This window comes from Microtus pennsylvanicus, chromosome 5 (genome assembly GCF_037038515.1).
Source record: "Microtus pennsylvanicus isolate mMicPen1 chromosome 5, mMicPen1.hap1, whole genome shotgun sequence".
Classification (NCBI taxonomy): Eukaryota; Metazoa; Chordata; class Mammalia; order Rodentia; family Cricetidae; genus Microtus; species Microtus pennsylvanicus.
In genome coordinates, this window is record NC_134583.1 from 89,148,037 (window position 1) to 89,173,903 (window position 25,867).

Sequence of the window (25,867 nt, forward strand, 5' to 3'; positions counted from 1 at the left end):
TGCACCCTTACTTTTATTTTTCCACTGCACTGAAACAAGGGACCGCCCTACCCCGCCCTCAGTGCCTGCTCCTCCGTAATCAGTGCACTAACCCCTCAAACGTTCCCTTGAAAATGACCAATATAAAAAAAGGGAGGAGGGGAGGAAGGGAGGGCCTGAGCACCCGCTAAGCCAGGAAGTTCCTGGTGGGCAATGGGGCAGGAGAGGAGTGGTTTGGTTTGCAGAGGGGATTTTGGCTGTTGCATAGGAAGGCACAGGTGATCCTGGCTGTGGAGCTCCCTCGTGGGGAGAGGTCTTCAGAACCCAGATGCAGACCGTGTGAGCTAGCTAGTGGTTATAAAGTCTGCAGTCTAGGGGATGGCAAGGGTTATAGCCTCTACAGATTAGGGAGAACACACATCCAGACACTAGTGTGGGTGGGGGCAGGGGTGCCTGCTCCTGCCCCAGAGGAAGGAATAAGCAAGGAGCTGCCTTCCTGGTCTTAGCCATGAGCAGGGTCCAGGGTTGTCCATTCTGAGCCTTTGGCCACAGAGGTAGGGAGGGGCCCATGACTCTGCCCAGAGCAGTTGAATAGAGGTAGTGGGGAGGAGAAAGGACAGGAGGACAAAGGTGGCTTCCTGTTCCAAGGAAGGCACTTGCAGCTGATGTGGTCTGGTCTGGCATGGCAGGAAGGCGTGGGTTGGCAGAAGAGGAAAGGAAGAACACGGGCAATGGGAGTCGAATCCCTCTTCATGCAAACATCGTCAGCTGTAACCACTGTAAGGGCCAGATGGACAGGTTACCAGGAGCCGCAGAAGGGCAGCATGGCTCCTTCAGCTTCCTTCTTCACCCTTCCCAGAGCCCAGGGTCCAGCCCCAGGGCTCAGCCATCACCACCCGCACCTCATCCCCTTTTTGGGGGACCCTCTGCTGATAGGGGTGCTTTTTTTCTTTTCTTTTTTAAAGACAGGGTTTCTCTGTGTAACCCTGGCTATCCTGGAACTAACTCTGTAAGCCAGGCTGGCCTCGAACTCAGGCAGGTGTGCCTTTGCCTCAGTGTAGGGATTAGAGACGTGCACCACCACGCCCAGCAGGGGGAGCTTTCTTACTTCTCTAGTCCAGGAGACCAGTCTGCTGATTCCCACATCTGGGGGCCTAGCCTCCTGTTCTTCATCCCTCCCCTGGTCCCCAAGGCCCCTGATCCAAGGCTTCCAGGACTAGGACTCATATCTGAGATCTGGTTCCAAGGCTATGGACGCCTGCCCAGGAAGGAACAGGTGAACACGAACAGTCATCTCACCTTAAATAGATCAAAGGTCACAACACCATCCAGGTCTGTGTCGAGAGCTTTGAAAAACCCTGTGTTCAAGAAAAAGATGTGTTAAGTCTGGAACACCAGCCAATTAATACCCAGCAAGACTGTCTCCTACCTCCCATGTACCCCAAGCTATTGTCCCTTAGAGCCATGAAGCTTCCTGCCCAAAGAGGCCTCCTTAGGCCCTCCTCTGCCCACACTTCATACACCTAGTACCTATGGATAAGTCCCTGTTCCCTCCTCAGCCTCCACCCTATCTGCCCCCCTCCCCATCTCTCCCACTGGATCACGAGGACACATTGCAGGCACTGTGAGAGAGTAGGTCAGTTAGGGACACTCACGGAACATGGTCTCTAGTCGTACGAGGCAACACACGAAGTTGTCAAAGTCCACAGCCAGGTCAGGCTCTGAGTAGCGGGTGATGATGAGTTCATGCAGCTTCTTGTTAAGCTTGAAGCCTGGGCAGAGGAAGAAGAGCGAATGAGGGCCGGCCGGAGCAGATGCAGCCAGAGAGGGTAGTGGAGGAGTTGTTCTGGGCAGGATACACAGGGTCATCCCTCTCTGGAAAGACCTCTTGGGTAAAGCGGTGAGGGGCTGGGCAAGTGAGGACCAGGTCTTAGGGAAGGGTGCATACCACCAGGTCACTCCAGGAAATCGGGAGCTGGCTGCAAAAGACCTAGGCATCTGGCCGCATTTGGGTAAAACACTCTAGACTTGTTTTTACACAGGCCAGGGTGGGAGAGTCCTGCACCTATCTCCCCGGAGCTTGGAGCTGATACCCAACATCCTCTCTCTGCCTGCCTGGTTATATGTCCTGAACTCAGTCGCTCTCCCTCTGAGAATTACTTCTTCACATTGGGGCTGTAAGAAAGGGCTCTGTTTGGTGGCCACGGATAAAGCACTTGCCATGAAAACTCTCGGTCCAGAGCTTGGACCCTAGAATCCACATAAAAACCAGGGGGTGTGGTAGTCGGCCAGCAATCCCAACATTCACTTGGAAGGCAGATTGCACGAAAGTTGGATGACTGAACTAGCTTAATCTGCGAGACCCAGTTTCAGCGAGAGACCCTGTCTCAGTAAGAGCAATGGAGGTCAACCTCTGGCTTCCATGTATGCACATACACACGTGAACATAAATAAACAATGCAAACCACAAACAAATGCACAGGCACAATTAATTAAAAACCCCTTGTTCTTGGTAAGGAGAGGTAAAGGAGGGACAGATGGAGTAGCCAGTTAGGTAACCAGAGCATCATCCCCAGGAGGCAGCCCTGGGGCTCAGGAGCGCGGGGCCACCAGCCTCGGCCCTCACCTGCGGCCTCAATGGCCATCCTCATCTCATAGGCGCTCATGCTGCCGGACTTGTCCAGGTCAAACTTCCGGAAAATGGTCTGGGTGGAGAGGAAAGGGTGTGGACCTGGTGAGTCAGCAGCTCTTCAGGGCTACCTGCTGCCCAGGGAAAGGAAGGGAGGAGGGCAACGGCCAGGAAGGTCTCATTCGCTGAGATGGGTGGGCTTGGGTGGGAAAGGAGGTCTGAGGGATGCCTGCTGCCAGGCCTGGCCACACCATGACTGAGGCCACAGCAGGGCAGGAGAATCCAGCCAGGGACCACATACCAGGTAATTTCGGATGCGGTTCCACAGGATGTTGAATTCCACCAGGCCCAGCTTCCCATTGCCATCACGCTTGACAGATGTTAAGATGGAAACTGTACAATTTAGAGCAGATGTGTAAGGGGGGTAGCTGGGGAGAAGGGAGCCTGGCCGTGAGGGGAGAGACAGAGCGGCCATCTGCAGCCTGTGGCCGGGGTTCTATGTGTTGGGTATAGTTAACTGGGATGCAGAGAGGTGCAGAGATGGTACCAGCCTTAGGGCTGAGGTCTTCTCCATCTCCCAGAAGACCTGTGCCTCACTCTCCCTTCCTGGAGATATCTAAGAAGGTATTTGAGCACGAGACCTCACCACATCCACACCCTTCCAGCTCCACCCAAGCTTCTCAGCGGTTCCTAGGACAGTTACGCAGCATCTTCCTCAACCTCAAACCCCACAGGAGACACGAGCAGATGGAAGGATACATCCATGAGGTTCACCATGCTGCGACATGACTCCAGGCTGAAGCCATCGGTCCGCAGGTCTTTGTCTGAAACAAACAAACAGGTCGGAGAATGCCACTCAGTTGGGAGGGTGCTTGCCTGGCAGCCGTTAAGCCCTGGGTTTGATCCCCATCATATACATCAAGCATGGCGGTGCAGGCCTGTAACCATGGCAGTTGGAAGGAGAACAGAGGATAAGGAGTTCGAGGCCAGCCTCAGATATATAGACCCTATCTAAAAAAGAAAAGAAAGGAAGAGAAAAGAAGATGGCTGGAAAGATGGCTTAGTGATTAAGCATACTGGCTGCTCTTGCAGAGGACCTGGGTTTACGTCCCAGCACCCACACGATGGCTCCACAGCCACTCGTAACTCCAGATCAGGGGATGCGGTTCATTTACATGTGTGCAGGCAAACATTTATATAAAAAATATATAATAAAAACTTACAAACCCACAACCCCCATATCCCTTCCTCATACACACACACACACACACACACACACAGCGACAGATGGACACAGAGTATGTAACCCCAGAGCCATTGGGGACAGAGGGAGGAAGATTGCTAGGGCTTGCAATTGCTGCCAGCCTGGTCCTACGCCCAGTGAGGGACCCTGTCTCGAGGGCACAGACAGAGAATGATAGAGCAGGGCACCCGATGTCCTTATCTGCCATGAGAGATGACAGAGATTGAGAAGAACCCAGTCCCAGGGCTCAATTCAGAGGTCTTGCAGAACTGGTCCTGCCAGGAGCCCTACACTGATCAGTGAGAGGGAGGCTCCAGCCCACGGGCACTGAGACCAGCAAACTATGGGGTGCAGTGCTGCCCTCCTGAGAAACCACAGAGCATTCCTGGGCCTCAGGAACCAACTGGCCCCGAATGAAAGGAAGGAAGTACTGGGCAGACATACAAGAAATTAGGTAGAAGAGGAGCCAGCAGGTGCTGACTGTGGGCTTGGGAGGGTAAACAAGCTTTGCCAGCAGGGTAGGACCAGGGAGATGCTGGCCAGAGGGAGGTATGTAGACAGAGGCCTGGCACAGCAAACCACGGGCAGCTAGAACAGGCTCATGCCAACATGCAGCAGCCAAGGCCAGAAGGGAAGAGCAAGTCAGGGTCGCTGCTTTTGTCCACACACACCAGAGCCTGGAATTTAGTCTTACTCTTCGTTCCAAGACCTGTGGCCTGGCCTGGAGGCTGCACCCTTGCCTTTCCATCAGCACTGAGCACCTGTGGCTGGCCCTGCTATGGGCTGTCTGTCCTCCCTAAAGTCACAAAGCTCAAGGGAGCAGATGGGGCGGAGCAGGGTTAGTAAGAAGCCTGGGATAGGAATGGTAGCGAGTGGAGCCAGACAGTGGAAGGCCTGACAGCCACCTAGACCAAGGTGTGCAGTTTAGTTCCATGACGACTGGGATGAGTTGGGGAGGACACGGGGTGGGGACAGTCATTTGGACATCCTCACGTTTGCTGATTATCCTGTTCAAGATGGTCTGCAGCTCCTTGACGCTGATCTCCATGTCCTAGGGAAGAGGAAATACGGCATCTACTGGGTTCTCCCCCTTCACACACGGGTTCCCATCCTACCACCCCCTTCCAGGCCCTGACATACCTCCCCTGCCAGCTTGCTGAACAAGGTTTTGAAGGTGTCGTCGATCTCCTCTTCAGAGAGCACTCTCTGTACCCAAAATGGAGAGACTAGGTCAGGGATGGTATGGCCTGGCCCTTGCCTGCAGGAATGGCCGCTGGAGGTGGGGTGGGACCTCACAGTTACAAGTCACTCCACCTCTCTGAGCCTCACTTTTCTAACCTGTAAAATGGGATCTGCCTTCTGTCTAGGACTCTTGTAGCCTAAATGATGGGTACAAGTCAGTGAGCGCTGAAAAGTTTGGGCTGGAGTCTCTGCTGTGTGAACTAGGCTAACTCATCAGCCTCTCTGAACTTGTGTTTCCCATTCAGAGGGTGATATCATGAAGAACGCAGATGAAGTAGTTATGGAGAAGAAACAAGATACACAGTCGTAGCATAAGAACTGCCTACTATCATCATTACAGGTTCCTTGCAAACTGTGAAGTGCTGGGCAAACAAGGGACTAGCTAGTATTGTTTTAAGGACTTCTATCAGAAGGGAGTCTGCCCTGCCAGCAGAACCCAAATCCCATCATGAACCTGGGGGAAATAAGGGGACCACATACCTCATCAGGGAGGTTGGCCTGGATCTGCTCATCTAGCTCCCTGCAGAGTAGAGAAGGTCAGTCAGAGGGCCTGGGGCAGAGGCAGTGGAGAGATGGGGAAATGGAGAGGTGGGGGGATGGGAATCTACTACTCACTGGGTCCCAGCTCTCTTCTCTGAGAAGAAACGCAACACAAAGTCACCCTCCTTGTTGGGCTCGAAGGTGGAGGGCACGACCACATACTCCCCCGGTGGCAGGCGGATGCGGCTGCTGACCTCTCGGAGGTTGATGAAGGTCTCTGACCGGGCCCGAGAGGAGTTGGCCAGGAAAAAGTCCCGCTTCAAGTGCACAGGCTGACCCACCAGCTGGCAGGAGGAAGGAAGCAAGCAGGGGACTGCAGTGCCCGCTCAGGCTGCCCTCGGATACTGGTCCAGGCCCGCAGTCCAGAGCCCAGGCTACCCTTGGATACTGGTCCAGGCCCGCAGTCCAGAGCCCAGGCTACCCTTGGATACTGGTCCAGGCCCGCAGTCCAGAGCCCAGGCTACCCTTGGATACTGGTCCAGGCCCGCAGTCCAGAGCCCAGGCTACCCTTGGATACTGGTCCAGGCCCGCAGTCCAGAGCCCAGGCTACCCTTGGATACTGGTCCAGGCCTGCAGTCCAGAGCCCAGTCTGTGAGAAGCAGCTTGCTAAGTCATGGTACCCAGCCTGCGAGACCCTGATAAGTTACTCACCCTCTGCAAAACTTGGGTGCCTCAGCTGGAGATGCGGACCAGTGGTACAGGGCACCAGTGGTACAGGGCACCAGGGGTACAGGGCACCAGCGGTACAAGACCTCCCCAGCATCTTTACATTTATTTACTGTGGTTGTGGGAGGGGATGCCTGAACGCCCACGTATGAGTGGAGGTCAGAGGAAAACTTGGAGTCTGTCCTCTCCTCTCACCACGTAGGTTCGGGGATCAAACTAGGCTCCTCAGGCCTGGGGTCAAGTGCCTTTACCTACTGAGATATTCCAGTCTCTGACTTTGATCTCCAGAACGGCATTAAATCAGATATGGGCCTGCAATCCCAGGAATTCAAGGTCACCCTCAGCTACAAAGCAAGTTTAAGGCCAGCCTAGGCTACATAAAACCCTATCTCAAAAGTAAATAAATAATAAATAAAATGAAACAATAAAAAGAAAATATGAGTGCCCTTGACTGCAGATAAGGGACTCAACAATACTACGACGCCAGGATGTCGAGATGGCTCCACAGGTAAAGATACCTGCTGCACAGGCCTGGTGGCCTGAGTCCCATCCTGGGATGCTATGGAAAGGATGAAGGGGAGAGCCCAGCTCCACAAAGAGCTCCTCTTATTTCTACACTCATGATGTGGTTCGTGCACACACACACCCTCTCTCTACACACACACACACAATAAAAAAGTTTAAAACCTGATGCAGGCTGGGCATGTAGCCCAGCGGTTCGGTGCTTGCCTAGCACGTGTGAGATCCTAGGGTCACATCCAGGACTGACAAACCTAAGAGGCCGTGTAAGTTCTGCCGCCATTGTCACTCATTGGCACTTTCCCTGTGTCGTGCCTCGCATGAAACCTGACAGTGGCCCTTTGCTGACCGTCTTGATAGCCCCAGAGGAAATGCTCTCTATTCCACACACATAATAAAATAGGGCCTTATGTAGCCTAGGCTGGCCCTGACATCTCTTTATAATCAAGGGTGACATTGATCTCCTGATTCTCCTGCCTTTACCTCCCAAGTGCTGGAATTACAGGCGTGTGCCCCCATGCACAGCTGGGAAGTGCCACATCTGCATACAAAACCCGAGGTCCAGGGCTGCAGCAACTGTTCAGCCAGTGGCACACCTCCTAGCCCCCCACCCCAAGGCCTGATTAGCACTTCCTCAGTACGAGCAGCGAGACACAGAGAACTTGGCCTGTGTGCATGCTGAATGGAGACTGAGGATCAGGGTTCAAATCCACTCTTTGCTACCTGCCCCCAGGAGTGCAATGACTGGCCTACTTGATGACAAGAACTGGGGGTGGGGTAGCATTTTTCAGGCAGTGACAAACAAGGTGATATCTCCAGAAGCTGGATGTGGGGTGTGGGTAGGGCTGACTTCAACCTTGCTCCTCCCCTCCGGGCCCCATCAGGCTGGTGAGTTCGGGCAGGCTGATGAACCAAGTAGAAAGAGAGCCACACCTACCTCCCGTGGGACCTGCAAGAGAGACAGAGAGAATAATGCGTATTTGCCCAGGAAGCTAGGGCAGACATATCTGATAGAGGTCCTGAGTTCTCAGGGAGGGAGCCTAGAGGACAGGAAACAGGCCAGTGGTGACTCAGACCTATCCTCCCAGTGGAAGGACAAGGAAGAAGTCTCTGTCCCTGTGACCTCCTGGGCCTCTGCTCCTTGAAACAGCTGCCAGGTGACCAATCTCAGTGTGACAAAGCCCAGGGACATCTGCTGCGAGGGCTTCTGGGTGGAGGCCAACGCTGTGGCCTCCCTCTGCCCTGATAAGGAAGATCTAGAAGTTTCCATCTCTATCTTGAGCTGCAGAATAAGAAGCAGGGAAAGGCTGCTGGTGGTGGCATATGCCTTTAATCCCAGCACTTGGGAGACAATGAGTTCAAGGCCAGACTGACTGATCTACAAAGCAAGTTCCAGGACAGCCAGGACTGTTACACAGAGAAACCCTGTGTCTCAACAAAAAGAAAAGAAAAGAAAAACAAAACAAAACAAAGCAAAACAAAAAACCAAGGGAAGTTGGGCAGTGATAGTGCACACATTTTTGAAAATTAATTTATTTTATGTATATGAGTGCTCTATCTGCATGCCTTTATGGCAGAAGAGGGCATCAGATCCTACTATAGATGGTTGTGAATCACCACGTGGTTATTGGGAATTGAACTCAGGACCTCTGGAAGAGCAGACAGTGTTCTTAACCACTGAGCCTGTCCTGTGGTACACACTTTCAATTCTAACACTCAGGAGGCAGAGACAGGAGGATCTCTGAGTTTGAGGCCAGCTTGTCTTACAGAGTGAGTTCTAGGACAACCATGGCTAAGCAAGAAACCCTGCCCCAAAAAACAAAAACAAAACAACACTAGCAACAAAAAGATGCAGGGGAGGCACCGAGTAGGGCCTAGAATAGCCTCTTCCGGTAAAGCAGACTCTCCCCACCAACTCCATAGGCCTCTGCTCGCATCCTTGCTCCACAGAAAGCTCCAAAAGCTGAGCCCATAGTCTGATACCAGAAGGTGTGGCACACAAAAAATCAGCCCAGCTCCCTCTTCTCCACATTCTAGAAGAATGGTGACCCTCCTTTCCTGGACCAACCACTTCCGCAGATGCTTCCCGCAGTGGGAGGAGGTGAGCCCACCCTTCAGGCTAACCTCATACACAGCAAAACCAATGGTCTCCATGTCCCGGCCAAAGCGCCGCTCCCTGCGGCGGTTCTTCTGCATGAGCGCCAACAAGAAGCTGCAGCCCGACTCGCGCCTGTCATAGTCATCTTCGTCATCCACCTCCTCCAACTGGATCTTGAACTGTGGGTTCACCCAGAAGGTAGCTGCAGGAAGAGAGGAGGCTCAGAGGCAGGCAGGGCGGATGGCTTCCCAAGCCTCGTCCGCACATTCCGTGTCTACTCACTCATAAACTTGTTCAACACTGCGGTTCTACATGGCCCCTGACTTAAAAACAGGAGAGATGGGCAGGACAGTGCCTCTGCCTGTCAGGGCTTGTCTTTCAGAAGCTGAAGTGGGTGAATTATCAGAATTACTACAAAGAAAAGTGTTGTGAGATATTTTGTTTGTGTTCTGACAAATAAAGCTTGTCTGGAGATCAGGGGGCAGAGCTAGCCACCAGTTTACCATAGTGTAGACCAGACGGTGGTGGCTCACACCTTTAATCCCAGCATTTGGGAAGAGGAAGCAGGAAGATCAGGAGTTCAAGGTCACCCTGGGCTACAGAGATTGAACCAGTCTAACAGAGAAACAGAGCCAGGAGAGGTGGTGGCTCGCACCTTTGATCCCAGCACTAGGGAGACAGGATCTCGGTCCCTTTCGGTCAGAGGAGCCAAAGAGGTAAGAATTGACTGTGGCCTCTCCTTTGCTTCTCTGATCTTTCAACATTTACCTTGATATCTGATTCTGGGTTTCTGTTGGTAAGACTAATCAGTGCTTCAGAAAGTAAACTGGAAGAGCTGCAGGATTTATTGTAACTCAGTGCACACTGGTGTGCTCAAGGCCCTGGGTTCTAAAATGAGACGCAAGCTGCAATCGGCTTGGGATAGTGGCAGCAAAGCTGAGCCTCCAAGGAGTAGCCAGTGCCTGGCTTCCTTGGTGCCTTTACAAGAAGCGTTGAGTCTTAGATCACTCAGCCATCCAAGTTGGGCATAGTAGCACACAGGTACACACACAAATATATATATTTTTAGGTTTAAGTGCTCTGTCTGCATGTCCACTTGATGCCAGAAGAGGGCATCAGATCCCACTGTAGGTGGTTTTGAGCCACCATGTGGTTGCTGGGAATTGAACTTATGATCTCTGGAAGAACAGAGCCGGCTCTCCAGCCCTGTTGATTGATTTTAGTTTTGTATGCATGTGTTGGTGAGTATGTGCATGTGAGTGCAGTACCCACAGACAGCAGAAGAGGGCGTTAGATCCCCGCGAGTTGGAGGCACAGACAATTGTGAGTCACTGATGGAGGTATGGGAAACAAACAGAGTCTCCTGGAAGAGCAGTGAGCCATCTCCCTAGCCCAGAAAAAACTTTTAATAGACATTTTAAGTAAAGACTATGAACAGATGACAGGGGGAGAATGTGATGACCATCATTATCCCCAGACAATCCAAGCTCATGTGACCATAGCATTTAATTTACGGCAAGCAAAAATGGTTTAGCATTAAAATGCCATGTCATAGAGGGGAGGGCAAGCCAAGGAAGGTGCTCTAAAATCTCTGCCTTGTTTAGAAGAGCAGCTGGGCACAGGGTGTTGATAGGGCTGGGCTCAGTGGCAGAGCACTGTGTCACCTATGTGAGCCTCTAGAAGCCAGCCTCAGCATTTAAAAGACTAACAACCGCAACAAAGCATAAAAGGAAAGCGAAACCTGGCAGCTGTAATTCCAGCACTTAGAAGTAGAGTCAGGAAGATAAGAAGTCCAAGGCCCTCAGGGCAGTGGTGGCGATCACCTTCTATCCCAGCACTCGGGAGGCAGAGGCAGGCGGATCTCTGTGAGTTCAAGACCAGCCTGGTCTACAAAATGAGTTCCAGGACAGGCTCCAAAGCTACACAGAGAAACTCTGTCTCAAAAAACAAAACAAAACAAACAAACAAAATAAAGAAAAAAGAAAAAGTCCAAGGCATCCTCAGCTACGCAACCAGCTCAAGGCTGTCCTGGGTTACATGAGACCCTGTGTCTCAATGAAACAAAACAAGATGCATTAGGCATGTTCTTGAGACATTTAAATGCACAGTGGGAAAAAGCTTACTAGGCAGGAGAGTTACTGTGAATTTCAGGCTAACCTGGACTACCAAGTAAGAACCTGTCTAGCTGGGTGATGGTGGCCCACACCTTTAAATCCCAGCACTCAGGAAGCAAAGGCAGACAGATCTCTGTCAATTCAAAGCCAGCCTAGACTACAGAGCCAGTTCTAGGACAGCCAAGGCTACACAAAGAAACCCTGTCTGAAAAAAAACAAAAAAGAAAGAAAGAAAGAAAGAAAGAAAGAAAGAAAGAAAGAAGGGAGGGAGGGAGGGAAGGAAGGATGGAGGGAGGGAAGGAAGGAAGAATGGAGGGAAGGAGGGAAGGGAAGATAAAGCAAATGAATGGAGATAAGTATTAACATGCGAAGGCCGTGCGATGGGCCCGTGGGTAACGGTGGTGGCTGCCAAGTCTGACGACCTGAGTTTGATCCCTAGGAGACACATGGTGGAAGGAGAAAACTGACCTCCGTAAAGTTGTCCTCTGACTTTCATGTGTTCACAGTGACACCTGAAACCCCATCACTTCAAATACAAATAAATGTAATCTAAAAAAATTGGGGTGCCTGAGAGATGGCTAGGTGTTTAAGAGCAGTTGCCGCTCTTCCAAAGGACCCAGGTTTAATGCCAGCACCCACATAGCAGTTCACAACTGTCTGTAACTCCAGTTCCAGGGGATCTGACACCCTCACACAGACATACATGCAGACAAAACCCCAAGGTACAATAAATAAATCTTTAAGAAAGAAAAAATTAAGTAGACTATTTTAAAATCACCCATGGGGCTGGAGAGAGGTTCATTAAGAGCACTGACTGTTTTTCCAGATGACCCGGGTTCAGTTCCCAACATCCATTTGGAAGCACACAACTGTCTGTAACTCCAGTTCCAAGGGATCTGTTGCTCGATTCTGGCCTCCGAGGGCACCAGGCATGCATGTGGTGCACAGATATAAATGCAAGCAAAATACTCACACACATCAGATAGATAGATAGATAGATAGATAGATAGATAGATAGATAGATAGATAGATAGATAGGCAGATAGAAGAAGTTAAATACATAAACATTGGGATGGAGACTGCTGGGGATGCATCTCAGTACAGAGTGTTCGTCGGTACACACAAGTTGCCATCCCTAGGACTGCAAACTAAAGAAGCTAATTTTCATGAAAAGGAAAAAGCGGGTTCAACAGCTGCACTTTCTACCAAACAAACCATCTATCCTTATGCAAACTCTTCTAGAGCACACAAAGGAAGAGGCTGTTCTAATAGAGAAGGCAGGACCACAGCAGTGTGGTCAGGGCGAGCAAAGAATGAACAGGCAAAGCTCACTCATGAAAATTGTTGCATGAATATTCAAAGGGTTGGAGAGATGTCTCAGCAGTTAAGAGCACCGGCTGCTCTTCCAAAAGGCCTGGTCTGATTCCCAGCCTCCACAAGGTGTCTCCACAAGGTGGCTCACAGATGTCTGCAACTCCAGTTTGTGAGGATATGTTGCCCAATTCTGGCCTCCGCGGCACCAGGTATACATGTAGTACACAAGCATACATGCAGGCAAAACACCCACGTGCATACACAAAATATGAAACTAAAACCTTTTATCAGGTGGGGATGTAGCTTAGTTGGTAAACTGCTTGCCTCCTAGTGGACCATGGCACAAAGCTCTGGGTCCCACCTCCAATACCTGATAAACTACGCATGGCTGTGCAGACTTACAGTTTCCGCACTTGGGAGGCAGAGAAAGGACAACCATGAATTTTAAGATGGAAACTGTCTTTTAAAAAAAAAGGTGGTGGGGGGGCAGGGATGTGGTTCTGGGCAGAACACTTGTTTAGCGTGTGTAAGGCCCTGGATTCGATTTCTAGGACCACAGAGCAACAACAGAACCTCCCACAAAGCCCTTCATTCCCCAGCCCCCCACCAACAAGTCTGCTCTAGTGACACCTAGCACAAATATGTATTACTGGAGCTGGGGAGACCTCTACGGGTGCCTGCCACCAAGCCTGACCGTCTGACTTCCACCCCAAGTCCTACAGGGTGCAAAGAGAAGATCAACTCCCACAAGCTGTACTCTGACCTCGTGTGTGAACTCCGCCCTGCCAAAGTAAATACAATATTAGAAAATTAAACAACAACGAAAAGACAAGCCAAATCAGGAATCCCTTAATGGCGGCTCCTATATGCTCTACTCTAGACAGTGTAGAAGGAAGGAAAACGCACGGAAAGTTGGGAAAGTGGGACAAGATGACACAGATGCATTGTCATTCGTGGGGCACCAGCTAGTAAACCACAAAGAATCTAGAAGAGACGTGTGGATACAAACTACATTTAAAAGGCAACTGGGCATTATTGTATCCATAAGTATCATTTGAGAGGCAAGAATCTGTTTATGTATTTATTTTGCTTTTTTTTTTTCTTTTGAGACAGGGTTTCTTTGTGTAGCTTTGGCTGTCATGGAACTCACTCTGTAGACCAGGCTGGCCTCAAACTCATACCTCTGCCTCCCTAGTGCTGGGACTAAAGCCATGCGCCACAATACCTGCCTCAATAAATGTTATTTTTAAAAGCTATTTTTGGGGCTGGAGAACTGTTGCAGTGGTTAAAAATGATGGCTGTTCTTTTAGGAAATTTGGGTTCAATTCCCAGCACCCACATGGCAGTTCACAGCTGTCTGTAACGCCAGTCCCAGGGGAACCAATGCCCTTTTCTGGTCTCCACATATACCAGGCATGCATGTGGTACACAGACATAGATGCAGGCAAAACACCCATATGCATAATGTAAAAATAAAAATATTACTATATACATATACAAATATGTCAAAAGCCAAAAATATATAAACTCTGAACCACTTCTGGTACAAGTGTGTTGGATACTGCACACATAGTCTTTTATAGTAGAAGGATGGCTCACCAAGCACTAGATCTCAAAAGATGTACACACCCTTTTAAAAATTATATTCTTCTACAAAGAGGGATGAAAGGCCAGAATAATAAAGGGCTAGGAAGATAGCTCAATCTGGAAAGTTCTTGCCCTGCAAGCATGAGTTTAGTTTCCAGAACCCATGTTAAAAAAACCCCAGGATGGCAGGCGGTGGTGGCGCACGCCTTTAATCCCAGCACTGGGGAGGCAGAGACAGGTGGATCTCTGTGAGTTCGAGGCCAGCCTGGTCTACACAGCGAGTTCTAGGACAGTCAGAGCCAAACACTGAAACCCTGCCTCAAAAAAAAAAATCTTGAAAAACTGAAAACAAAGAAACAAATCCCAGTGTGGCGTTGTCCTCTTCTACTCCCAGAGTGGGTGAGGGGACAGAGGGACACCTCCGAATTCTCTGGCCAGCCAGCCTAGGCTGTCTCAAATACAAGGTGGGGGTGGCCGAGGAAGACCCTCCAACGCTGTCCTCCGACCTCCACTTGCACACGCATGAGCGAACATTTGAACACACATGCGTGCCTGCAAATATGAGAGCTCGAGCGAGCGCGCACATGCGCGCGCGCACACACACATACACACACACAGTAAAGATATACCATGTTCGGAGACTGAAAGGCTCAAAATATAAAAATGTAAATTTGATCTGTAGATCCAATAAGAATTCCAAATAAGATCTAATTTTATTTTAGTTATGAGATAGAGGCTGGCCATGAAGGCCCCAAACAGAAATCCTTAAAAATAATAAACTATTACATTTATTTACTTTAGGTAGTCCTGGGGCTGGAATCTAGGACCGTTTACTTTCCAGAAAACACTCTACCACCGAATTATACTTCAGTGCCCCCAAGTTTTTTGTTTTTTCGAGACAGGGTCCCTGTGTAACAGCCCTAGCTGTCCTGGAACTCGCTTTGTAGACCAGGCTGGCCTCAAACTCACAGAGATCCTCCTGCCTCTGCCTCTTGAGTGTGGGATTAAAGGTGTGCACCACCACCATCCAGCACCCTCAAGTCTTCTTAAGAAAAAAAAAGACTTATTAACCCAATGCTAAAATTTGTAAGCAAACAAAAGGCAAGATTTAAGAAGAACCAAGTGTGGCTGTATTCTCTGTAAGTCCCAGCACTTGGAGACAGAGGCAGGTGGGTCTCTGAGTGTGAGGACAGTCTGGTCTACAGAGTGACTTCCATCTCAGCCAGGCCTGCCCAGAAAAACTCTCTTTAAAAAAAAACAAACAACAGCAACAAAAAGATTAAAACCGAGAGGTGAAGGGAGGAGACTCAGAAGTTCTAGGAGAAGTTAGGTCACAGGACTCTGTCCTGGGATTGGAGGGGCAAGGGAGATGGCTCAGCAGCTACATATGCATACTACTCTTGCAAAGAATGGAATTAGAGTCCCAGCACCCACATGGTGGCTCACAAACTTTTGTAAGTTCAATTCTAGGCATCTGATGCCCTCTCTGCCCATGGGCACCAGCATGCATATGGTGCACAGATAATACATGCAGGCAAAACACCCATATACATAAAATAAATACAATTTACAATATAAATCTTTAAAAAAATTAGCAAAGAGACTCCTGAAGGAATCCACCTTGTCTAATAACAGGACTTCTGATAACATTTATATCATAAATCCATAACAATTACATCAGTGAGTAATTGACAGACGCTTGGACCAGGGCCAGAAATACCCAAAAAGATACAGGAACTGCACAATGGTGATAAAGAGGCTGGCAGAGGAAAGCACAGGCTGCTCAGCTGTGGTACACGAAACCAGCGCTTAAAGGTTTGAAGAAAAATAAAGTGGGGAGAAGAATGCTTCTAAAAAACACCGGTGAGCTTCTCGAGGGAATACCACAGGGATGAACTTGGTGAAGCCAACGCTGCCAGGAAGGAAATGGCAGCAAGGCAATTCAGAGCAGAAGAGGGTGGAGACCTGCCTGCCCCTGTCTGCGGAGTGCTGGCATTAAAGGTGTGTGCCACCGCCGCTGGGCAATCTCTTCCTCTCTTTTCTGACAGGGTCTCACGCACCCAGGCTGACCTCAGACTTGCTCTACATTCAAAGCTGGCTTTGAACTGCTGATCCTTCTGTCTCTACCTCCCAAGCACTGGAATGAACAAGAATGAGTTGCCACAGGGGACGGGGTCTCTTCAATGACATGCCAGGTCTCTAGAGGACAATAAAAGAAGATGGAGGAGAAGGAGAGTAGAGAGTTCCCAGTGGGATGTGCGGACCATGCAAACTGCTTATTAGAGGCTTGTGGTTACGAATTTACAAGGAAAACAGCCTTACTTGTGTTTTTTTCCAGCCACATTTTGTGGTTCCGACTCAGTAGAAAGCTTGGTTCAACTGGGATTGTGGTTGTGCTGGGGTGACAGGAGCAGAGAGAGGGAAAGGGCGGGGAACTAGATGCTTGCAAGGTCAAGATGAAAACAGCAAGGGCAGGCAGAACGGCTCAGTGGATAAAGGCAGTTATCAAGTCTGGCTACCTGAGTCAGATCTCCGGGACCCACATGATGGAAGGCAAGAACCAGCCCTGCAAGCTGACCCTCTACATGCACACACGTACCCTCATAAAATAAATAATTGTAATATTCTAAAATATATTAAAATGAGCCAGGTGGTTGTAGCTTTAGCCCCAAAACTCAGGAGGCAGAGGCTGGCAAATCTTCAAATTTGAATCTAGCCTGGTCTACAGAGTGCATTCCAGACAGCCAGGGCTACACAGAGAAACCCTGTCTTAGGAAACAAACAAGTAATCTATGTATTAAGATGATGATTCATATCTGGGTAAGGGGACTGGGCGGTGTCTCAATTGGTAGAGGGCTTGTCTCTCATTCACAAAGCCTGGGTTCCATCCCCAATACCACATAAGCCAGGTGTTGTAATGCCACCTATAATCCCAGCATTCTGGAAGTAGAGACAGGAGGGTCAGAAGTTCAAGACCATCCTTGACTACAGAGCAAGCTCAAGGTTAGCTTGGGTTACCTGAAACCCTGACACAGAAAAAAAAAATCAAAACAAGCCAAAAATGAGAGAGAGAAAGAGAGAGAGAGAGAGAGAGAGAGAGAGAGAGAGAAACAGACAGACAGACAGCGTGTGCAAAATGATAGAGTAGAGTAATTCAAATGGGAGTCCGCAAGATCAGTCAATTCCAAGAGAGTGAGGCCTGTGCAGCGGCAGATGTATTCCCAGACTGGGCTGAGTAGTGAATGGCAAGGCCCATGATGCTCTGTGGTGAGCAGGCGGAGCTGGAGCCGAGGGAGGGGGCACGGGACAATGCAATTGACCACGTGCTACAGTCACCCACTTGTTAGAGGGAAAGGTGAGAGGACAGGAAGTCAGTGGGTCAGGAGGGAGGGTGCTGGGAATGAGGGGAGTGACCAGCAGATGTCTGGATAACAACAAGATGTTCTTACCCAGGCCCTAAGCATTCAGCAGGGTCCTTTAGTACCTTAAGGACATTTAAGGATGTACCCCTCAAGGCACAGAACAGGCTCAGGTCACCTGGGAAGTTCCTGCAGCCACCAGCCGTGCTCCCTCTGCGCCAGGTGCCCTCATATAGTGTCGTATTCCAGTTCCGGAGGGTACTGCTCTTAAGAGCATCCGGTGTGAGGTTGCAGATCTCCAGCCTGGTGAACTCACGTATGAAGTCTTGGAATGACATCCTGCGGGCCCAAGGCAGAGGTGAACCACAGTTCCCCATCATGAACTGGGTTTTAGGGGAGCAAGTAGAGAAAAGGGTTGCTTACCAGAACTCCCCATCCTCCATCTTGATCCTCAGCTGCTCTCGCTCATAGGGGTCCACTTTGTTCCACTCTGAGGAGCTGTGGGAAGCAGGCACGGCCAGGGCTGGACCCCACTGACTTAGCTAACTTCTGTCCCTGGGTCCTGTCCAACCTGGTGTGTTTTCCAGAGCCCGGGTCAGGGCCTTTCTCTAGAACCAGCCCTCTTGAGGTCTTTGTAGGTCCTACTCAAGGGCCCCCTCTTCTTTTTGAGACCGCTCTCACTATGTAGTACCATATTTCTCCCCTCTTAAAGACCATGGAGCCTAGGTTGAGCTGGAACTCACTCTGTGCAACCCAGGCTGGCCTCAACTTTGTAGTGATCCTCCTGCCTCAGCTTCCTGAGCACAAGAATTACAAGCAGAAATCACCGTGGCCAGCCAGGGTGCTCTTATCAAGGTCAGATCAGATGCCCTGCTATATCCATAGGCTGCCTCAGCTCCCACAGCCTGGGTGGGTCTGTCAGAGCAAAATCCTAAAGAAGTACACAAGATGGGACCCCTCTACTCAACCCTGAGTCCATTTCCAGCCAGCTGCGGTCCAGGCAGACATGTCAGGGACTTCTCCAGATGTCCCCACATCTCTCCAACCAGTGCCCATTGTCCTGTCCCTTACCTATCACACCAGGGTCCTTTCCATTCCACTTCGCCCCAGGGGTTCCGCATTCGGATTAGGCTCACCCGCTGGCCCTGGTAATTCACCTGTTTCCCAGAGTACACATCACTGCTATGCCCTTTGACACCTCTTCCTGGGCCACATTCTTCACCACCTCACCCCGCTTAGTACCCAGCAGCATACCAGGGCCAAACAGCCAATATACCCTAAAGCCAGTCCTCTAGGGATTTACAGCCCTGCGAGGCAGCTGTACATTGAACTAGAGTCACTGGGATAAGCATCAATGTATACCACACAATGGTTATCCCAGGAGGTCAAAAGGGAGAAACCACCTCCCACAACCCTGGTCAGATGCCAAGAAGGCATGGGAGTGGGAACCACCCTCAGGGCAGGCCCCACCCAGGAAATACCTGCTTGGCAGCCGTCACAGAATACGCATGGCCCCTCACCAGGTTCTTAAAGGTAATAGCCTCCAAATCCCGGATATTGGAGATCTGCAGAAGGAAACATGCGCTGTGATCAGATGAGGCGCCATTCCTGCTTGGAGCGGTCACGAGGCACACCCAGTCCTCCTGGCACATCACCCACACAAAGGCTGGTGGGAAAAGCTACCCGGGACTCCTGTCCCGCCCACTCCATTGTAGTACAGGACCACTGTACCTCCTGGGGAGCAGGGCCAATCCACCTCGAGGCCGTCACTATGCCGCTACGGGTTAGGGCTGGCAACATTGTGAGTGTGCACATACACACACTTAGAATCAAGCCCACCCCTAAGAGGAACTCAGTGTGCTGGCAAGCAAGGGGGGAAGAAAAGGACAGACTCAAATGGGGCTAAACTTGCAGACTCATACAGCCCTTAAAAGAAAGTTTCCTCTGTTGTGGCTGTGCATCGGTACGTGCACTTACAAGTGAAGATACCTTCAGTGGGCAGTGGCTTCAGAGCCCGAGGGGAGCCGCAAGGAGGTTGTGAGTTATTTGATGTGGGTGCTGGGAACTGAGCTTGGGACTTCTCTAAGAGCAGTCTGTGCTCTTAGCCACTGAGCCATCTCTCCAGCCCCATAGCTAACCTTTCAGACATTGTAGTGTGGCGTTGTCATCCACAAAGTTCACACGTGGCAATAGCTCAGTCACGCCAGAGTTTCAGATCTCAGTGTTTTAAGTAAGTTTTCGAGATTTCGTGTTAGGCCACACAGCAGCATTTGGCCAAGGACGGCCTGGAAGACTGCACGATGCAGTCTTCCCATGATGTGGAGTGATCAGGGGCAGACTAGGGAGGTCTGGAAACAGTTGTGGGGCTGGTGAGGGGAAGCAAGGAGAAAGGAGAGGGTGGAGCTAGGAGTGGGTGAAGTCTGAGAGTAGGAAAGAGGTCTCATCAGAGATCAGAAGCACTCGGGCTGTGAAGGCCTCTGAACATGAGAAGGTAATAAGAATGAAAAAGGGCCTTGTTAATCTTCTCTGTATCATTCCAATTTTAATGTATGTTCTGCCTAGAGAGATGGTTCAATGGTTAAGAGCATTGGCTGCTTATCCAGAGGACCTGGGTTCAATTCCCAGCACCCACATGGAGGCTCACAACTGTCTATAACTCTAATTCCAGGGAATCTGACTTCTTCACATAGACATACATACAGGCAAAACAATACATATAAAATGCAAATAAATAATTCATAAAAAAACTGAGTTGGGCGGTGGTGGCATAGGCCTTTAATCCCAGCACTGAGGAGGCAGAGGCAAGTAGATCTCTGTGAGTTCGAGGCCAGCCTGGTCTACAGACTGAGTTCCAGAAAGGGCTCCAAAGCTACATAGAAATCTTGTCTCAAAAAAAATAAGCAAGCAAGCAAACAAACAAACAAAAAACTGATAAGGAAAGGGAGCAGAAGGAAGCAGGGAACTAGTCTGGGGCACAACTGAGGTCGGAGGTTTGAAGGTGGAAGATAGGAAGGAGGTGGTGGGTAGAGCTGATTTTGCATCCACAACCTACAGTGAGGTGAGGGGTGTGTGTCTCAGGCTGAGCCTGGGCTGAGGATGAGGTCAGGGCTGTGCAGAGGAACATGGACATCACTCACATCAATGGAGCAGCCAAGCAAGGAGCCTCGGTCCAGGGCCTTCAGAATGATCTGGTAGAGGTCGCTGGGTGCCTTGTGCAGATCGTACCACTCGGTGACCCCACCAGTAAAATCCTCAAAGGCCTCTGAGGTGCAGCCTCCTGAGAGGGCCTCATAGCTGCCATTCACCCTGTGGGCAGTTCCGGGGCAGGTAAGACCAGGTATGAGAGCCAGGAGCAACCCTTCCACCCCTGGAGACTGATGGTGCGCCCTGGGGTTCCTACTCACTTTGCATAGGCCTTCTCAAGCAGGGCGCTCCAGAACTCGTTGCCCTGGGCAGAGTGCACGAACACCAACTTCCCGTCCTTGGTGGGCAGCAAGTCATCCACGACCACGTCCACCCACTCCCCAAACTGCCACAGCTGTGGGGGAGGGGCAAGGTGAGCACCTGCTCTGGGGTCCCCCAGGCTTCAGCTCCAGCTGGGCTTACTAAATGCATGAGTCTAGATCCACATGCCAGGTGTGTGTGTAACACACATGCATTCGTAGAAGCATGCTTTTGTCTACTGGAGTATATAGTCAGTCAGCCCTCCTCAGCCCCAGGTGCCACAACTACACACACCTTTAATCTCCGCACTCAGAAGGTGAGTTCAAGGACAACCTGATCTACACAGTAAGCTCCAGGACAGCCAGGGCTACATAGTAAGACTGGATCTCAAAAACAAAACAACAATTCCACATAGACATATTTGGACCATGGAGATGGTTCTGGAAATAAAGGTGCTTGCTACTAAGCCTGAGAATTTGAGTTCAGTTCCAGGATCCACATGGTGGAATGAGAGAACTGACCTTTACACACCAGACATATATACATATACACCGTCACTCCTCATTAACACACATGCACACCACAGGCACACGTGTGTGCACACATGCAAACACTCGCAAAAATAATAAGTAATTAAAATTCTTAAATGAACAAGTACAGACTGGTTTCTTGATAGTTCCTAGACAATAGTGAGATGGTGAGATGATTACATGGCCTTAGGTCTGAGCCTCAGTTTTCTTACCCAGGAAAAGGAGCAATAGAAACTAAGACAACTCGAGACTGAAATTGAACAAGGCTCCCCTTCGGATATGGAGAGAGCGAGGGCAAGAAGTTCTTCAAGACAGCCCCTAGGCCCTGCCCCCTTCTTGCCTCCCTAGTCTAAGCCTGATTATGGGCATCAGAGGGAGATGTAGGCTGAAAATGTTGTGCCCAGACCCTCCGCCGCAGGTGGGCGGGGCTGGTTCACTAGGTCACTGGATTTGCCCCAGAGATGCCGAAGGACCCGGGTAGAAGAGTGAGGTGCAGACCCAGACTGTCTAGGAACAGAAGCTTCCGGGAGCTCCAATAATTGTCACAGGGAGAAGCCTACAATAGTGAGGTAAGAAGAAGCCCCTTGAAGGATTTGGGAGGAGGTACTGAGGGGGCCCATCAAAAGCTGGAGAGAAGACTGGAGAATTAAGGATAGGGGGTGGGGAAAAGGGTGGGGAGACTACGCCCCTGTAGGCTAGAGCAGGGGAGGTGTGGGGATCTCAGCACAGTGAGTAACACCCGCCATTTCTTCTCGGCCAGGGCAGAGTGAGGTAGGGGCCCTGACTAGGCAGAAGGAAGGAACAGAGTCTCCAGGCATGGCGGGGTCATCATGGCTGGAAGACCTCCATTAAGACTTTTGGGGTGTACTTCTCTCAGCACCGGCTCCTGGAGAATTCGTTCATGTAAGTTGAAAAGTAGGCCATGTTGGAAACATCAGGAGAAGGAGTTTTAAATCCCAAGTCTCTCTTTTCTCCTAGACTCTGTCAGAGCTTGCCAAAGTTGGGAGGTTGGGAAAGAGAGAAGTGACCCGCGGAGATGCCCTTGGGTTTCCCCAGCAGAATATTCCATCTTTATCTGGGGAAACTGAGGCTTGGGTGAAACAAAAGATCGCTTTGTGAGCCAAAGCACAGCCTTTCTCCTCCACACATTCTCTTCCCTAAGCACGGCCTCACCTAGGAAGACAGCCAGCTGAAATACCTGCCTGACCATTCACTCATGACCGACCAGAGGTGGCATTGAGCGGTCAAATACCTTCCAGAGGGAGGGCTGCCCCCACGGGGTGTGGCACTGGCCATCCCGACTTCAGAGTGTGTGGGCCATCGCTGTACATGGCCCTAACACCAACTATGCCTCCACCCCAGGAAGGGTGCAGGGCCCTTCACCTGGAAATGGAAGATGCCAGCATATCCATCCTGAAAGCTCTGGCCGTAGGGAACCACTCGGTGTAGAATGGTCTCGTTGAGGGTGAGGGAGGCAATGGCAGCCAGGAGCCAACAGTCCCCTGGGATAAGAAAGACCCTTATTAGACTTGCCCTGTGGGTCTGCTCAGGGGAGGGTGGGGTGCTGGGGACAACCCGGGATTCCCTGGGCGAGGAACCCTTCATCTCCCTCGGCTTACAGAAAAGACCCAGGAATCTGGGCAAACCAGCACCCGTGCTGATAGCCAGAGCCTGTCTGAGCCTGCAGGAGGGAGGAGCTGGGGCAGTGCCCAATGGAGCGGGAATGGGGAACCACAATGGGAAAAACACCCAGAACCCCGCCCGGGGGGCCTACCCAGTGCTCCCTGGCAGATGTCTGTTCGGGTGGCTCCATCCACGATGAATTGGGGGTTTGACAGCAGCTCCTACAAGACCCACAGTCCTGTTCATGTGCCAGTCCCTCCTAGAAACTGGCACCCAACCACCACTAATAACGGGCCCCGGTCCCACTCCTCACCATCAGCAGAGCCAAGTTCCACCCAGCGTGGCCTTCTTACCGTAGGACGCTTCCATTTGATGCCGTAGGCTTTAGAGGAATTGGGACCCAATTCTTTGAAGCCCAGGCTGTGAGTCACCGGAGGGAAGGCCTCGTCTTGGAAGAGGACCCCACTCTGCAGGCATCTTGCCCGCAGCTTTTCATAATCCTGGCCCAGGTACTTGATGGCTTTTTCATGGCTGCCCAGGCCCAGGTCCTTGGCCCGCTGTTTTTGCACTTGGGCTGATACCCCGGTGCAGTACACAGGTGTGATGAACTCCTCTGCCATCCTGGGGGACACATGGGCCTGCTAGAAACCCAGGCCTTCCCAGAAATAGAATGTAACTCCTGCCTGCTAGTGCTTTCCTGGACCTGTCCATTCCTCCCCAGACACGGTTTCTCTGCTTCACTGCCCCATTTACAAATCCTGGGACTCTCAGCCACCTTGTCAGGCTCCCCAAATCTGGAAAAGGGTGCTCAGTTTCTATGTACCCGGCCACCATCTCTCCTTTCCCTTATTCCCATTATCCAGGTTTGACAGTTCTTTGCCAGCCATCCAGGTAGGGCGAAGCCAGCCCACATCACCACTGCAGGTAGAATCTCCGACCTTGTTTTCTGCCTGTAAGCCCCCTCCACAAAGTTGCCAAGCATCTACTTCATTTGCCTTTTTTGGCGTCTTAGGAACTGAATACTCCAGGCACTGATGCCCCTCCACAGGCTCCTGAGACCGGCTGAACATCAGAGCACTGGACGCCGGCCCAGCTCCTGGCGACAGGGTGAGCGCCTGCGCTGAGCTGCTTCCTGACCCCAACCCCTCAGGCAGGCACCGAGAGGACCTGGAACAGGGGTCGATCAGCGACAGCACCCTAGCCTCAGAAGCAGTGGCCTGGGTCAGACAATCGCAGTCTGGGCACCCAACTCCTTACCTGGGGGAGGGGAGTTTGGGAGATTGCTGCGGTCCCTGCTGCTGGCTTCCTTGGTGGCAGCTCAGGGCAGGGCCCAACCAGGAAGAGGGCTCCTCCCCGCCCTCCTCCACCGCCCCTCGGCCCTGGTTCCTCCCTCTTTGGTCCTCCACCTACTCCTGAGGCTTTTACCCCGCTCTCTCTACGCTCTCTCTTATCTCTCACACAACATTTTTTACTATCTCTTACTCAGGGTGTCTCTCGGTCCCTCCCTTCCTCGGCAGGCTTTGAGCCAACTCTGCGTGAGGACAAATTGGTAAAAGGCAGAGTTGTCCCCCGGGAGGAGCCGGGCGCCTGTCCGGGTGATGAGGGTTGGGCTGGGACAGAAGGGCACGGCCAGCCAGAGGGAGGGGAGGGCAAGGGGTATTTTTAACTGGGGCCGCAGCTCGAGTTGCAGGGCCGCCGGCCCCACCCCACGTCGCCCTCCGGGAAGGTACTGGGGACGGTCCGGGTTGTGGCACACTCCCCGCAGCACCGACCCGCCTCCTGCGCCCCGGCGCGCCTCCTGGGTCGCAGCTGTCGATCCTCCTGCCCAGTCTGCGATCCACGCGACGCAGAGATTACCTCCGGCCGCCGCAGCTGCTCTCTGGAGCCGCCCGTGCTGGGTGCGAGCGGACCTCTACCGGACGCAAAGCAAACGGCAGCCCCACCCCGGGCCTGTCCTTGGGCCAGCTCCCCACCCCCGCACCTTAAGACGCAGTCCTGCAGGTCTAGAACTCCGTCCTAGCGGTCTTTGCGCATTCCCTGCATGGCCGTAGGTAAATCCGTCCCTTAATTTCCCCAACCGTGCAGCAGAATAAGAGGGACAATGACTGCCGCCAATCTTTGTGTAGCGGCGTCCTGAAGTTTCTTGAATCCAGAAGCTGAGAGATGTGAGCATTCTGGCATTCTCTCCCAAGCTCTTGGTCTACCCACCTGGGAGTGTGGCCTTTATGGGGGTTGCCTGACCTGGGAGAGAGCAGCAGAAACCCTGAGCACCACTGCAGGCCCGCCTGGGGCCCGCAGATTCCACCTGGTGCCCTACTAAAGGTTGGAGAAACAAGGATGCGGAGGGACTGGGGCGGTCCCCAGGCTCAGGGCTCTTACTAGTTATGGAGGTCACAGCATGGCCGACGCAGGCTACCTAAGATGTAAGGATAAGTACTCATTGAATAAACGGTGCCTACCTCTCCCCGGAATCTAGGCTCCATGATACTCCAAAAGTTAAGAGCTGACTGCATCTGACTTTCCCTAAACGGGCACTCAGTATCTGGGCGTCGTGCTCAACAGGGCCTAAGATGGTGAAGAGGCAGGGCTTCTGTCTTCATAGTTAATTGGGAGTTGCTCCATAACACGTTTCTGACTGAAGCCTGACTTAATGCAGGTGTCTGTAGCGGTTCTAACCAGACACGGGGAATATGGCAGAAGTGGGTGTTGTATGTGCCCACGTGTATATGTGTGCCTAAAAGGAAGCCTAGGCAGGTGGAGGAACTGAGATGCACCAGGTGTTGTTTAGGCAGGGAAAAAAAGAGGGGAGAACAGCAGGACTAGGCAGTATCAGGGGCTTAGATTTTTTTTTGTTTTATTTAATAAAAATATTTTTTATTTGTGTGTGTGTGTGCGCGCACATACACGCAAATAGCCACTAGAGGGCAAAAAGGGATTCAGACTCTGGAGCTGGAATGATAAACAGGCAGTCATGAGTGAC

The 25,867-nt window shown here is 51.3% G+C and overlaps 1 protein-coding gene across 7 annotated transcripts; it reads right to left on the reverse strand.

Annotated features, from left to right (window-relative positions):
- Capn1 (calpain 1) lies at positions 1–24,833 on the reverse strand. Of its 7 annotated transcripts, none has more exons than XM_075973212.1 (22): positions 24,745–24,833; positions 23,241–23,508; positions 23,039–23,108; positions 22,648–22,766; positions 20,695–20,828; positions 20,428–20,596; positions 18,772–18,855; positions 18,362–18,447; positions 17,714–17,788; positions 17,469–17,629; positions 8,943–9,118; positions 7,756–7,767; positions 5,709–5,917; positions 5,574–5,613; positions 4,992–5,057; positions 4,845–4,902; positions 3,368–3,432; positions 2,910–2,978; positions 2,606–2,684; positions 1,635–1,751; positions 1,279–1,337; positions 579–756 (listed from the first exon to the last, which is right to left on the reverse strand). In XM_075973212.1, exons 2-22 carry the CDS (start codon positions 23,505–23,507, stop codon positions 730–732), a joined length of 2,142 nt encoding a protein of 713 aa, XP_075829327.1. In that variant the 5' UTR covers position 23,508; positions 24,745–24,833; the 3' UTR covers positions 579–729. The 7 variants fall into 7 exon arrangements, 4 of the variants coding, with proteins under 4 accessions (XP_075829327.1, XP_075829326.1, XP_075829325.1 ...); XM_075973211.1 differs by having other exon boundaries at positions 24,370–24,774; XM_075973210.1 differs by lacking the exon at positions 24,745–24,833 and adding an exon at positions 24,660–24,735.
- Positions 24,834–25,867: the final 1,034 nt, after the last annotated feature.